The following is a 17053-nucleotide window of genomic DNA, read 5'->3' on the forward strand; positions in this document are numbered from 1 at the left end:
GGTACCAGCGATCCATTTAAGTACGCTGTGAACTTTGTCTGCCCTCTAGGTAGCTCAGACCACAAACACAAATGTAGTGCAGATCTCCCCCCTCCCATGAAGCAATATAATAACACAGCCATTCATATGCACACGTTATATGACATTCCCAGAAAGCCAAGTGAGACGATCTTCGCAACTTCTACACCTCATTTCCTTGTTCCGATTACTGTTTCCTGTCATCCGAACCAAACTCTATATGCAGAAAGAGTTACTGAAATAATTCTCATTGACTTGAAAAAATTCATTCTTCGCTCCACCCTAAATTCCTATCCACTGTCTTAGCCTTGGTCCTTCCAAGGCTGTACAAAAAAAAAAAAGAGTCAAGCATACCAAAAATGGTTTGGATAAAAAAAGAACTCCAAGCCTATATAGCCTACACTAAAGCCCGGAATAGCTACAAGAAAACTATCGCCACATCAAAAACTGATTTTGAGAGAGATAAAAGTAGGAACTTGCATCCTATACAAACGGGAGCCATGCCTTCTGTTGGGCAGAAGTTACAGCCAATAGCTTTGGCCATCACTACTCCTACCACTGTTACACCCATATTGCGTCATCAGCCACAGAAAAGCTAACCTCCTGGCTTACTGAAACTTCTCCAATTCTTGCATAGCTGATCATGGTAAATTTTTCCCAACTATTGCAAACTTTCATCGCTCAATGCCGCGTTTAACCTTTCGCCAGAAAGAGATCAGAAAAATTTTGCTCAAACTGGACACCAAAAATTTCCTGGTCTTGATGGTATCCGTCCAATGGTTCTAAAGGTCTGCGCCCCAGAGCTGACTCCCATTTTACGCTGCCTGTTTACATCTTATTCCACTAATAAGATGTAAACAGGAAGCGTTTCTTGCAGTCTGGAAAATCCAATACAACCTATTACTAAGAAAAGTGATAAATCTTTATCTTCAAACTATCGTCCAGTCGCTCCTCCCTTTATTCTTTCTAAAGTAATCGAAAGAATCATCAATGGCTAACTCCTACTCTACCTTGAAGATTCTCATCTAATAAATGACTGAAAGTATGGATTTCCTCACTGTTGATGAAACGAGGATCTACTAACTTATTCCATCCATCTCTGCATAAGCACTATTGAAAGGTGTGATGAATATCAAGTGGTTGCCCTTGATATCTACCAGGCTTTTGGCTTAGTTTGGAACAAAGGTTGATTAAGAAAACTCCCATCATTTGGTTTTCCCTCTCCCTCATTTCTGCAATCGGGTAGCCAGCTTTCTGGCCGGAAGCTCACTTCCAATGATGGCTCCTCATCATCTGTCTACGTTATACACTAATGCTGGGGGTCCCATAAGGTTCTGTTCTGTCTCACACTCTCTTCCTCTATACACAAAAACGATATATTCCATCTGACTACCAATCCAGTACACAGTTTTGCCAATGATAGCACACACACTCCTCCTTCTTTTCGTTTGACAAACCATGTAAAGCAGAAATCACCAGAACTCTAATCTCTACTACTTTAAATTGCGATCTTCACGGCATTTATTAATGCTGGGTTTGGATAAAATTATCAACTGCAATGATAGCAAAACAAAACTCTGCATTATTTCCCACAAAAAAAGATGAGATTCATACTTCTCAGAATAACTCTAGCCTCGCCTCAAATATATCTCTTTTAGCACAAACATATTCCAAATATTTCCTCCTCTGCATCCAAAGAATGAGGCTTCCTCTTTCGATCGAGGCGTTACTTTTACTCCAAACAGCTCTTAACTCTATACAAATCACAAATCTCTCCGAACATTGAATTCTGCTCCCATATCTGAGGTGGTGCCCTAAAAATACTGGATTCTCTACAGAAAAGAGAAGTTAGACTGATTGACGACTCCTCCCTCACTAATACACTCCAATCACTTTCGTACAGACGTTCAGTCTCCGCAGCCTGCATCTTCTATAAATACTTCTACGGACGGTGTTCATCAGAATTGGCATCAATAATTCCCCCACTCTCTTGAGTGGGGGAATTATTGATGTCAATTATTCCCCCACTTTAGAGGGGGAATAATTGACATCAATTATTCCCCCTCTAAAGTGGGGGAATTAATAATTGGTGTAATAAGTGGGGGAATAAATAATTCCCCCACTTATTATTAATTAATAATTAATAATAAGTGGGGGAATTCTGCATCAATAATTGATGTCAATTATTGATGCAGAATCTAACCAGCTCCCTCTTACAGTTCAACCTCCAAACCCACAGAACAAATTTCTCCTCATCGTTTATCCCTTCCACTGCTGCCCTCTGGAACAGTCTTCCACTACATGCGTTTCTCAAAGAATACAACCCACAGCTTTTCGACTCAAATGTGAATAGGTTCCTTATTGCCCATCCACCGTACTAGTGCACTGTAGACTGACCAACCAACCATAAAAATAAAAATTAATAATAATTCGCGACGGCTAGTGAAATCTTTAGAGAATTTTTTTTTGCTAAAATAAAAAAAAAGTGCCTGTCCTAGCACTTCGAGTATCAAATTTCTATTTTGATTTCTATGATGATTTCTACCCTCATATTTGCAATGCGTACTTTTTCAATCTCCATCAAAATAGAATTGTTTCTAAGAGAAGTTTCTTGAACCAAGATTAACAGAAAGCATTTAACTTCTCCTCTCAACTGTACCAATATGAACCGCTGTTTTTTTAATGTGAAACGTTGATCACTCTGTCTGAACTGAAATTCTCACAATTAACTCAAAATGAAAAAAAAATAGACAATGCAATTACTTCAATATACGAAAAACGAACAAGTAATTATTATAGAAGTTCTACGACTCCAAATGCACAGAAGTATTAATAGACAAACTCCATCTATCTAATAATAATAAGTAATGAAATAAATTAACGTTCACTGTGATTCCTATTCTGGATCTGTCTTGTATATTATCGGTTGTAATATTCTGGTTTACAAAGATTACATTTTGCGAAGTTTGTAAGGAGGAAACGAAGTAATAAAGTAAGGGTTCGCACAGGTTTGTGTATGTGGAGGTTTTTACAAAGTGTAGAACAATGTCTTTAATGTAATAGAATATTAATATTCAGAATTTTCAGCTTTTGGAGAATAGTGGTACAGTAATTGTAATGAGACTTCCATATCTGCTTATGTCTTTATCAGTACCAGTGTACTGATGAAGAATAAGCACCCTTTTAATAGGATGGTATTCTTCCTATTCATCAACAATTACATTTATGACATATTAAAAGACTGTTTTGTAAGCCTTCTCTTATTTCGGGATTTAATTAACATCAATCGCATCTTGTTTACACAGAGGAAAATCGAGTTGTTTAGAAGCTATTTTACTATTGGATTAAAATTGTGCTGCGCATTTACATTGCCTTTGTTAAATTCTCGTCGGATGGAAACCAGAGTATCAGTTATTGATATAATAAGCTTTTGATGGAAAGGCTGTTTATATCAGTGATGTCTTCTATTACTGACGAAGCGCTACAGGGATCAACTTATCTCTCAGCTTATTAAGTGGTGCTTGTATGTTCTCCTAAGCTTTTGTCCTGTCTTGCAGGCAGTTTCTTCAAAACAACCGTCTACTGTTCCTTCTATTCCTATAGAGGATAGCTTTTTTTTTAAAAAAAAATGAGTTTTCTGTCGAGGGTATCAAACCTTGCATTCTATACAAACGGGAGCCATGCCTATATTGGTATCTAAAGTATTAGTACTATGCATTGAGTTTTATTCAGAGATTGACCGACTACGTCAAAAATCCTCTAATATGTTGAATTTTTTCTTGACAATTATTCATAAGACTATTACACTTTTTTTATAATCTTTGTCAAGTAGCTTTATTTTATCTTCCTACATGTTTCGCCAATCTTTTTCTATTGGCATCCTCAGGGAATACAAACTAGTAAGCTAAAATGAAGGTTACAGACTAGGTTATAACTGATAGTTCTAATTCATACAAAAAATTGGTATTGTGCGTGTCTCGTTAACGTGATTTATTCGTTATGGCTCATTACGTAATTGTTATGAAAGTTCATTTCTTTGATGTTTAATGATCTGATAAAAGTTTTCCAAATTTCTGGTAAAATTAGACCTTGATTCTTGTTTAGGTTTTCAGTTTTACGGCGACTGTAGCTGCTTCTTTAGAGGTTCTTGAATGGTAGTTATCTTCTATGTATGGCATAAGGCTCTTATCCCACTCAATGTGATGGTTAGTAGAGGCAAAGTGGCATGAAAGGCCTGAAATGTCTTGTCTGTTATTTCTGACATATCCTATGTGTTCTATCTTTCTCGTTTCAAAGCTTCTAGAGGTCTGACCTACGTAACTAATACCACATGAGCAAGGTATATTATATACTCCAGAGTACTTGTAGAATGGGTGAGGATCTTTCGGTGATCTTAAAAATTTCCGAATAGTGTTGATTGGTTTGAATGCCACTCTGATCTTATGTGATTTTAAAAGGTTAGCTAATTTTTTGGAAAGGTTGCTAACAAAAGGAATCGTAATTGTACTGATGTATTGGACGTCATCACGTTGTCGATGTGGTATATCAATAAAGAGAATCTTGTTATAGAGTCTCTTTGTGTAACCATAAAGCAAGCCAATGAGAATGCTTTGTTTTTCCCATTGTGATCAACACTATTCGCCATTACTGACCAACAGAATTATTAAATAGTTGCCTAAAACACGTGATGAAGCACATGATCAAGTATTTTGCATATAAGCTACTTAAGTGACGTTTACGTACGTCAGCGTAAAAGGTTTCCAAACCAGTGGCCGTTATGTGTGTGTGTATATATACAGATCCTTCCCGAATATGGCCCAGTTTTGCCTTAATTATTTTTTCCATCTTTCTACACATTCTGACCACTAGTTTTGATGAATAAAGAATTGATTTTAGTCCAATCGAACACCTTTGGGACCAACTGGAACCTCACGTCTTGTCACCTAATTAAAAAAACAGAACTTGATGTTCCAATTCGTCCCAAATGTGTTCGAGCGGACTAATATCAGAAACCTGTGCATCCGTATCATCCTTTTCGTGAAACCATCGCGTCATGGCATTAAGACACATTGTCGTGTTGAAAGAAACATGGAGATGGCACGAAGTTATCGTGATGTAGGAAGCATCTCATGATCGAATTTGCGTGTGTGTGTGTGTGCATGATTCATTGCTCCACATCATCACGGACTTCTAACACTCTACTGACCAATCAGCAGAAGAGATTACACGAATGCAATCTGTGCTACTAATATAAAGATGTCCTGTAAATATATAAAGCTACACCAACTAATGATATACGTTCTCTCAACGAAATGAATGAAATTAAAATATTTATCCTGCAACTAAACTGCGTTATTTGGAATTCATATGCCTTCTCATATACCCGTTTTGATAAATTATTTGCAATGTTCTCCATTAATCACTACATACTTGCATCGTCGTATAATTTTCTCTCGAGCACATTTTCTCCCATTCTTTCTTAAACAATTTATGTGTTTATTTTTACGAGACCGGTGAGATTGCGTTTAATTCAGGTTTAAAACGTACAATGAGTGTCTTGTCTGCAGATCCATCATAATAAGTCTCTTCACTTTAAATACAGCTTTTATTTTCCTCTTTATGTGCACCGATTCCCCCCCCCCCTTTTAATGAGATCCTGAAATCCAAGAGGAATTATTTAGAGCGTTGTCAAAAGTTGAATCCCTCCCAGCAAGAAACACAGAAACTGCAGAAGGTAGAATTCCAGGAATGTTATTTAATTCTGGCCGTCAGCAAAAGAGGAAAACACTTCGCCATCGTTTATCTCGTGCTATTGTTCTGTCTAGTTTAATCTTCTGAAATCCCAGAAATCTGAACCATTTAGCAGACACGCATCGTGACGTGCACTCATTACTGCTACGTTCGTGAAACACGCCTCACAGAATTATTTAAATATAAAGAAATAACTGAGTAACTTCTCCATTATTTTTCCAGTATTACTCTGCTAAAGTAATCGATAAACTTCGTCTTTATTGCAGTTAATCACATTTTGCACAAATTCGAAGTTTGCGGGTAAATTTAGTTGATCTGAATAGTTAGGTTATGAAAATGACGTCACACATTGTCATTATATGACGTCATATTCATGATGCTTGCACTGAAAAATTACGCGTCTGCTGTGTTCTTTTCCAGGTTCTGTCGGCTGGTGTTGCGAGTCGACCATGCCTTGGTTGCCGCCTTACTATTCGCTGTTCATCCCATACATACGGACGCTGTGAGTATATTTTTCACTTCCTATCCTCTAATAAGTTTTCCTTATCGAGCAAATTCTAATTCCATATTATTGCTTTGACACTTTTATTCGATTAACGACATTCAAAGTGGAGTACTTTGAAAATAACGGAAGAGAGGTTTGCGTAGAGACGTTTGAATAGGCAAAGGTCTCTGTCGGTCACACTTATTTCGATCTAATTTTGAATATGAGTGTTTCTTAAGTTGATTAAGCTCTGTCGAGAATTTCACCTCCATAGGACTCAAAAAAAGAAAGGAATTATTGGACGTATTTCTTCCTCCTCAGAGACGCCTCTACACGTGGCACCATTCCACCTTTTTTGAGCCAGTTTGGAAAACAGTTCTTCCTGATGTTCATAAAATACTTAAGAAATTCAACTCAATTAGATTATAAAATGAAAGATCTTTCAAATGAGATCGCTCTCTTCTTTTGTTTCTGATTATATCATACTGCTTCTTTAGCTGTCCTGAGAATTTTATGCAGCCGGACCAAAATGGTGGTGGGGATTGCAAAGGAGAAAGTAAAATGTCTCAGACATTGTTAAGATTACACTGTTCAGTTGATTTCTACCACGTAATTCCTCTTGAAATGTTTACCAAATTCCTCTAAAAATAAGTGGTACCGCAAAAAAAAAAAATACATACTTACTAAGAAGGCCTGAAGGTTAGCTGCGATTTAGAAGGCTATTTTGCTGAAATTATTGTTTTAATTGTCAAGAATTAATTGGTGGGTAATATTATGAATAGAAGTGGCATTAAACTTAACACCAAAATTCGAAATGTTTTTAATCGATATAAAGTCGGGAATAAGAGGTACACACTGTCTTTATGTCTTTATAGTTATTTGTCATCTATATGGGTAATATTATGAATAGAAGTGGCATTAAACTTAACACCAAAATTCGAAATGCTTTTAAAACTCAGCTCTTGACTTTATGTCGATGATGTTATACTCTTAAATTAATCCGGTACAAGGCTGCAGGATTCTCTAGCTAAACTGAATAACTACCAGAATAAAATACGGTATGAAAGTTAACAATAGAAAAACAAACACTATTTTTCATAGCCTTTGTCTTGTCTTCGTGAACATGACAAATTAAATATGGAAATAGACAACAAAATAAGCAAAGCAGGTACAGCATGAAGTCAAATGAATAAATGTATATGGAATAAGAGAGAAATTAAACCAATTTTAACTTATGGCTCTGAGAGATAAGTAAGAAATAAAGTCAAAGACAAGCGACCACAGATATGAAAGTTCTGAGAAAAATTGGAAGTGAATTGCAGAATCATATTAGAAATAAAGTTGACATTATTAACATTGAATAGTGTACTAGCAGAGTTAATCTCAGATGATATGATCGCTTAAACACCATGCGAGAGGAATTGTCGCAGTTAAAAGTCCTTATAAGACATAAATATGAGATCTCATGTAATAAGTGATTCAGAAAAATAGGTGTTAATAGGAAGTTAATAATAATGTAAACTTAATCATGCAGCATTATCATAGTATCACCCCCTTTGAAAGTACATATCAGGAGTATGATGATGAAATTAGGATGAGGATGTTCATTGTTGAGAATGTAAAGTACCTTCTGAAAATCAAGAAATACAAGAATGACAATATGCACAAAAACAACGATAAAAATAATGTTAGTAAATTCCAACAAGTCTCAATACTTCTGGCTATGTCTCTTGTGCTCAATCTCTTCACAGGTAGACATCGTTCAGGAAAAGCATGCCGTTAGAGAAAATCCTGCCAATCATTTTTTCCAATTATGCCACTGACGAAGTCACGTCCTTCTATAAACCCACCAGTTTTCTTTGCTGCAGAGGAATACCAATAGCAAAGTTGTTCACGAAGACATAATTATGTGAAGCGACACATATTAGCTACGGAAGACATGATGCTGCATATTCATATAGATTAACTCTTAACTAATATTTTCTTCAGATTAGCACGTGATTGTTTGAATTAGTAGGTAATAAACACGTTTCATTCTTTTCCCAGGTAGCCAGTATAGTCGGTCGGGCTGAATTACTGTCAGCGGTTTGCTTCCTGGGATCATTGCTGTGCTACTTTCGTCCAGACGACGCCGAGAAAATCAACAGTCGACCAGGTAATGACATCCGTAATGAAATTTAAGATCTTAAGAACATAAGATCTTAGACATTAAAGTATATAAGCTTTCTAAGAATATATTCATTGGCTAGTTTTCTTCTATAAAATAGAATCGTAACATCGAATTTAGAACATGAATTGAATCCAATGATTATGACAAATGAGCAAAGTCATTTGGTAGAGAAAATAAAGTACTAAATACAATAGTCGATCCAAAAAGGATCATATTTTGCAATTTAAATTTAGGTTTCTAAATATAAATACCTAAATAAGAACTAAGAATTTTTTCAGCAATGATTTTAAGATCTAAAATCAGAAAATAGCGGAAAAGCTTACACGAAGATAGAAAATCAACAACAGTGACGCCCAAGCTACTGCGCATGCGTATCACATTAGCATAACACTGTTCTTTTGTAGTTATTATTATATATTATTTATTTATATGCTTATCATCTGAAATAATTTATTACTTATTTTCTATTGAAAATATAAAATTAAATTAAATTATTAACTGGTTTTTAAGAAATAGATTTCAATGCGTTTGTAAATTTTTTGTAAGCCGTGAACTCATATTACTTCCCAAAAATTATTTTGATTGCAGAACGAGTTATTTGTGGGTTGTGTTGTTTTTCTCAGTAGCATTTATATGATAATAAAATTTGTGTATTTCTGAAAGAATTAGTTTAATGTCAGTTTTTTAACAAAAATTTGGTTATCATTCGTAGACCACTAACGCCCAATGTCGAAAAAAAAATAATAATAAAACATCGCAGCAAGTTACTCAAAAACGCAATAAAATCTAGTTTTCTGGAGCTTTGATCACCATAAAAATTGCAATAAAATATTCAAGATTTTGTAAGGAACATAAAAAATCCATGCAATGCATTTATTGCTATTGTTACATACTTTATGAACTTGAGGTTCAGATCCTTAAAAATATTTTATGTGCTATATTATGCTTTCGCTACGTATTTTACATATTGATTTAAGACAAACGTGCGTTTTATATATCCCATTTCCTCTGCCCTGATTAGCAACTTCAACGAGTTACACTAATATCTGTAAATGATTTTCAAATACTTTTGTCATTGTTTCGGAATTACTACTGAAGCACTTAAGGCTGTGACGCAGGGTATTATATCTCATGCTTGCCAATAAATTATATTCTTATTTAATCCTTTATCCAAGTGTAAACAAACAAAGCTACTTATATTACAAATGTTGTGACTTCACATTACCCGCTTTAGAATATCATAATGCAAAGCACGTACCCTTTCGGACGTGTATATTGCTATGCATTATGAGAAGGGCCGCTGCCTAGACTGGTTACGACCTTTACTGAGGTCTCATCAGTGGAAACTAGACCCAGAAGTGATGTTGAAGTAATGAAGTCATATATTTCCATATATAACAAATAGTGATTAATAAAATACTCTGAATCAGATATAGTTGTAGAAAATTATTCACTTGGCATAGAAATAGACACGCCCAAAAGGAAGTTTTCTTTGCATTATGGGACACTAAATTAATAGCTTTAATGGAACAGGTGCATTAAACATATTAAAGTAACTTTCGCGGCTTACACGTCTAACAAAATTATATAGAATTTATTCAAACATTTATTCAACATGTATTTAGAATTTCTTCAGCTTATTGGAAGTCAACTTTTTACTAGCAGATACATTCACTCATCCTCCTAGCATCGTTCATCATAAAAATGGCTATTATGAAGAGTTTTGTACGCAGAGCTTATATGATCTGATCTTCTAATTCCTTTTTTGTTAGATGAACTGAATAATATTAAAAGCAATCTGATATGTAGTGGATACAACAAAACTATTATTCAAAACGTTATTGATAATTATCATCCTTCTATCAATCTATAATCCGATGTGAAAAGAAATCCAATCTCTACCTTAAAGGAACCTCGGAACAAATAGCAAGGATTCTTCATAAATTCAACCTATATGCTTCCTTCCTACCATCCACGAAGGATGCATTACCACTTCTTTCCTTATCAGGTACCTATGAAGCACCCTGCTCATGTCCTCTTTCCCATTTTGGACAGATTGCCCCGTTCTTCCTTGATTAGAATTGAAGAACATCAAAACTATATTACATTTTTGGAATCCGACAAGTCTAGCCTTGCTTTTCCCGCTATTGACACTAGACACAGATTTCTTCAGAACCAGACAAAACGTCTTCACTCCAGAAAGTTCAAATTCGATCGCGTCTTTACCTTAAACATATGAAACGCTAAGAAATCATCCTAACGTGAATGAACCAATCAGACTGTATGCAAATATCCAAATTTTGGAAAGTGTTCACTATTAATTGTTAATACGTTTCTTTTTTTTTTTAAATTAATAATTATTTTAAATATTTTTCTAAACAATTTACCACAATTGCTCCTTTGAACTCTAATAGTGTAATATTACATACTTCAGCTGCGACCGAAACACGAGCTACCATACGTATGATTTATGACTCATTATCATAAATCATATAGAATCTATTCAAACATTTATTCAAAAAGTATTTAGAATTTATTCCATTTATTGTAAGTCAACTTTTTACTGGCAGATACATTCACTCATCCTCCCAGCATTGTTCATCATAAAAATGGCTAATATGAAGAGTCTTGCACGCTGAGCTACCATACATTCAAAAGATGGATGTGCAGAATGTGCAATATTCTGTACTTGAACTTTGCTTACACATTTAGCATGGTTCGCCCCATATTGCACATTCTGCAGACCAAATGAAAAATAAGTTTCGTTTGGAAAAAAATTTCCGTTTGGAAAATTACTTAAAAATGACATACTAAAGCAAGTGATGAGAAGTTAACAGCCTCTGTACACGAGTAGCCAAGTGGTGAAGATACTTTATGTCAAACTTTGTTTGCTTACATTCTTGTCGAGTATATTTAACTTTGTAAGAAAATGAAAAACTTTCGACAGTATTTATATCTGTCAAATGCACGTGCCTTTCTGGCTGATTTGTCTGCATTGTGGGACGAATAAAGAGAATTTCCTGGAGAAACTTTTCTATATCCCGATTCAAGAACGATTGTAAACCTATCCTATATTAAAATACTATATGAGTAAGCGAAGATAAAATAATCGGAAAATCGTTCTCTCCAGATCAAACATGGAACTGACAAATCATGGCTGTCCATCAACAAAATTCCTACGTGGAACATCACTTTCATGAATTTTTCATAAGAGGTGGCCAAAATGTCTAGTTGTGGCGATCTGCGTAAGATTACACGAACACCGACGATAGTGTGCAGACAATCCCACACTACATTTGCAATGTGGTGCCGACTTGCATAAGCCTCTGGGAGGCGGTTCAGTTATATTGGTTATGGAAGGAGGTCATTCTGCAGCATATGCAGATAATGACTGGAATTTGTAGTTTCGAAGATGGATCCAATTAAACAGTGCCTTGATGGTGCTGCTTACACGATCAGATGTTGGTTATGTGTTCCGTGAAACTGGTGAGAATGTTTGGTTCGCCCCATATTGCACATTCTGCGGACCAAATGAAAAGTAAGTTCCGTTTGGAAAGAAAGGAAAAAAAACATTGCGTTGTTCTACTCTGCTCTGTCCCTACTTCAAATTCTAGTCTTCATTTTTTTCTCTCGCTTCATTACAACTTGGAATGCTTGAGTATTTTCTGAAGAACGAACACTAAGTGAATAGTTTCAGAGTCGTGACTTTACACTACCTTCCTGTTCAAACTGCTTGGATAAACGATGTAAAATGTTGCTTTTCAGAATCCCCTGCGAATTCCAAATAAAGTCTAAATCTTCTGCGCGTGTTAACTTTTACGCACTCATTGTTGAATCAAAGCAATGCAGAGTTTGTCTTCTGCTCGAATGCTTGTTGTCATCGATTAGTGTTACTAAGAAAAACACGCGAGAATGAACTGTGATGTGTCGCTGTTGCTCTCCGTCGTGCCAAAATCCAGGAATTGCTATATACAGCACACCAAGCTGCAAACGACTTCTGCATTCAGCAATCTATTTCATTTTAATCGATGATACAAATATATCAAAGTTTCACGTGCCACTCTGTTTTCATCATAGTTTTTTATTACGTTTTCTTTTTAAATGTATTATGCAAAATGTGTAAGCTAAGTTAAAAGTCGTTTTCTCCTTCGTATGCAAGTTTATCCTGTATTATGGTTAGACGAATTTTACTCATTTTTTTTTAAAATCAAACTGTTGCAGGGACACAAAGGAACAAAAGATGTCTGAATTATATCGTACAATAGCTCCTCTCTGGCTGGATGAAATTTAACAAAATTTAGGATTGAAAATAAACACAAGAAGAGTTCCATATATTTATGATTAGTTTCAATCGGTGTATTTTATTGGTAATTTGTTTGGCAAAACATCATCCAACTAACATTAATAACTCCACACTTGATGGAATCGCAGTCAAATTTCTGTCGTGCCATTTCAATGTCGGTAAACGTCAATGTTGGTAAAAGTAAACGTCAAAAATACATTTTAAAAAAAATAGATCAAAGTATAATAAAATGCATTCTACACGCTCATATTTTTAAAAACTAGTTCACTCGACTGCGATGTTTAAATAATGTAACTTTAATGAATAAATAATCATATAACTGCTTTCTGTCCAGACATCCATTTTATAGAGGCAATGTGCTTCACTTAGACAGTAATTACGTTGCTAAACTACTAGATTCAAAACTGAAAGATAAAAAACTGTTTTGCTCTTTATAATGCTATTTTTATTGGGAAAAAATCTGAAATAACTATAGAAATAAAGAATATTAAAAACCGACATCGAAAACGCTTCGAAACTGACCACAGAACTTTGGCATCGGATTTGCCAAACGTTTTGGAAAGTTGCAAAAATTACAATTTTTGTAACTTGCACAAGTAAAATCAAGAAAATAGGAAAAAAAAACTGTTATGAAGATTTCAGCAAATACATCGAAAGACGAATCCTTGATGTCTTTTTCATGTTTTCTAAACTCTGCTTCTCCCTTGCACATTTGTAGTCCAGTTGATGGACAGTATTAAGAATAAATCTTTTCATTGGACGACACTTGAGTTCCATTCTCATTGCTTACGTTAGGAACATTTCTTTGGAATTAAAGGCTTTTTTTCAACTAAAGATGGGTTTGTTGGCCTTATACGAAAGTGGAATGCTCCCTTCCCTAAGGGATAACCCGGTTTTTCACCTCGCAAGTAAGTGAACTTAAAAACGAAGACCACCTGTTTGCGTGAGAGTTAAAAAACTCTGTTATGCGTCTGCTCCGTCATAAAAAATATCCACGTGACAGTTTCAGCTTAGCAAAGAAAGGATTTCTTCAATATATTTAAGACCGAGATTTGACCATAAACGCAGCTCCTCAAATAGGTCATTGGATTTCGATTTACTGATTACATGCAACTGATAGATTATATTTAACCCCCCCCCCAGTGCTTTGTGTGCATCAACCAAAATTTGGTTTGTTTTATATAATACGAAGATTTCCTTCCTTCCAATGGATTGTAAAATCGCTGATATTTCCATAATATTCCAGTAGATGTCATTAGTAGTTATGTGCGTCATTCCTTTGGAAAACTTTGATCAAAGTTTTTTCTCCCTTTTTTTTATTTTTGTTGAAAAATAAATTTTGCAGTCTGTAAAGCGTTTTATAGTCTGCAGTTTGGAAATGTTTCTTCGTGCGTGATTCGATCTGCAACTCTCTGTGGATGCCTAATCTAACTGCTCAATAAATAAACAAACCATTCATGTGTGTACACATATTTCGAAACATAAAGATGGTTCGCCTATAAAAACATGAACGGGAGAGGGAAAAAAAGCAAGTTGGTAGAGTTGGAATGGCAAGTAATCTGGGTCATGTAAATGCGACTGACATGGAAAAAAAAATCTTAGGAAGTCATGAATTGAAGAAGGAATGCAGTAACGAATTCTCTTGATATTCTATTGCTGTTTGAATTTCTTTAAAGAAACTTGATCTGTTCCATGACGAGCGAGTTCTCAAATATGGATATCCGTCATAACGAAAAGTCGTTTCTATGTATATATAAACTCCCGTGGAATCTTCTACCTTTCTGTATATATCGCATTCCGTGTATTAATGACACATTCCCGCCCCTGAAAATGTGTTCCCTGTGGAATACAGCCCTTTTTATATATAAATTATCTCCTGTTATTGTTTATAGTAGTGAATTTCTGAATTGCTTCAAAAACCTAATAAAATGTTTGTTTTGTGTTTCAGGCTGGCGAGAGGTTGTACTGCCCATATTATTTTCAGCTGCAGGGATGTTGTGTAAAGAGCAGGCCCTCACTGCCCTTGTCTTGTGTGTCCTAATGGATGTCTTCGTGCTGAACAGGGTAAGGAACAGACTAAGTTTTATATATTTAAGAATATTTTTATACGTTTGGATCGTTGGAAAGCACCCCAAGAAAGCAGCGGATAAGTGCGATGACCAGGATTCAGGGAATTTCCCCCCGTAAACTGAAGATTTTTTTCGTCTGCAATACAAAGAAACCTATCTGTGAATACACATATTGACAGACGTAGAAAACCATGCAGTTAGGCTTTATCTCCCCCACATTATTGAAGTTATGTTTATAAAGACATTACTTATTCATAATACATCATTGGCATAATACGTAAAAGAAGATTGAATAGATTGAAATCCTAAAAATATTAACATATGTGAATGACATCACTCTACAAAGTGACGTCATTAATGCAATATTCAGAATTTCCCGCTTTGCGTTACTGTTATTCACTATTTCGAATGATTTCTTTTTTCCCTTAAAATAGATCATCTAAACCGAATGAACGAATGCAATGGATGCCCATGAGTTGCTACGCAAGTTACTCTCCTCTCTCTCTCTCTCTCTGAACACTGTCTTAGTAGCCCAGATTCAACAGAACACTTTGTTCATTCACAAGTATAAAGCATACAAAAATATTTTATGAGTTAATGCATTATAATTCTTATAAAATAAATATATAAATCATTCGTCATGTAATTGGAAATAAGCACGTGAAGATAATCCACCATTCTTTTCCCCTTGACAGGTACCGTTGAACAGAGAACTCCTTCAGTGTATAGTTATCAGTAAACCCAAAGCACCGCACTGGTATCGGTCCAGAGTACTGAAGTTAAGAATCACACTCGCATCCTTCCTGGTGATCTTGGTGCTTCGGGTGAAAGTGATGGGTCAACACTTCCCAGCATTCAACAGGTAAACTCAATTTCCTCGACTTCCTTTTCATTACGATAACCAGACAATTGCATTATGAAAAACATACAAGCACGATGTCCATATTGGTCTGTATTTTTGTGGGGAGAAGCTAGTCTGATTCCTTAATGTATTAAGTCAAAAGTTTGTTAATTATCGTGAAAGTTGTGATCGTTCATTGTGATATTACATCTCTTTTCAATCTTTTTCCAGGTTCGACAACCCTTCCGCTGCGTCGTCCCTTTCCACCCGCGTGCTCACATATAACCACCTGGTGGCCTTCAATGCGTGGATCCTCCTCTTCCCTAACTCGCTTTGTTGTGATTGGTCGTCGGAATCCGTACCTCTGGTGAGGTCGCTGCATGATCCCCGAAACGTTGGAACAGTCCTTTTGTACACCATTCTAGGAAAAGTGGTGTTGCACGCGACCAATGGAAACACCAGCATTCTGCGATTGGTGAGTGACGTTAGAATTAAACTGCTTCTTTGGATCTTGTTCTATCTTTCTTAGAAATTGGAAAGAAAAACGAATAATTTTAATGGTAAACTAATCTTGAACAAGGCGGAATGGGCAGGAGCATTGTTATGGTGAAGGTTTTCCACTACCGTCGACTTTTTCTTCTGATGTCATCTTATAATTTCCAGTGTCGCGGTGAAATATGTTTCAATGACTGGAGTGTTTCGATCAAGAAGACATTGTGGAGAAAATATGCATTTTGATTCACCCCTTAATGCCTTTCTTGGAAGGAAGAAAAAAAATGGTCTTGATTTCCAAGTGGATTCAAAACTCACCAACTCATCATTTTCAAACACATTCATCACTAAACACTACTGTAAAGATTTCATAAGTTTTCACTTTCGTCTGAGTTTCATGCAAAATTCAATGAACACGTTCTGTAAATCTGATATGACATGTCGAAACGTGATCCTGCAGTAAACTCAAATGAACATGAGCAATTACAAAATCTGTTATTTCAAACCTGTAGTAAGAAAGGACAATTACTCACATAGAACACAGCTGTAGCAATACTGATGTTGTCTCAAGATGTTTTTGAATTATAGCATTAGTCTGAAAGTTTTTAGTCAAAATGTTTACTTTTATGGTTTCGTGAAGAATCGGTGGCATCATGCTGACTGCTCTTCAACATTAATCTGAAAACAATAATTCTTAATTGCAATAGCGCTATTTCAAATACACTCTACTCTTTGTCTAATACCTTGCAAAGAAGATTCTTCACCAGTTTTCTTTAGCTTCTTTATCAGGTGGAGTCTCCCTATGGAATTCCAAGAAATAAATAACGTGTGAGGTACATCGTTAATCCTGACAAATATTTAAGTGAAATCCTAAGCTTAAATGATTACTGATTAGTGTCGTCAAGTAAATCCTTCTGCATAAAAA

General features: G+C 35.5%; 1 protein-coding gene across 1 annotated transcript in view; it reads left to right on the forward strand.

Annotated features, from left to right (window-relative positions):
• LOC150110424 (protein O-mannosyl-transferase Tmtc3-like) overlaps nucleotides 1-17053 on the forward strand; it is a 123992-nt gene that overhangs the window by 75178 nt on the left and 31761 nt on the right. The window contains exons 4-6 of the mRNA XM_090398059.1: nucleotides 6190-6275; nucleotides 8304-8408; nucleotides 14675-14790. Coding sequence (XP_090254185.1) covers nucleotides 6190-6275; nucleotides 8304-8408; nucleotides 14675-14790 — 307 coding nt within the window. The remainder of the gene's footprint in view (nucleotides 1-6189; nucleotides 6276-8303; nucleotides 8409-14674; nucleotides 14791-17053) is intronic.

This window comes from Typopeltis vanoorti, chromosome 1 (assembly GCF_054136105.1).
Source record: "Typopeltis vanoorti isolate ZY-2024b chromosome 1, IOZ_Tvanoo_1.0, whole genome shotgun sequence".
Classification (NCBI taxonomy): domain Eukaryota; kingdom Metazoa; phylum Arthropoda; class Arachnida; order Uropygi; family Thelyphonidae; genus Typopeltis; species Typopeltis vanoorti.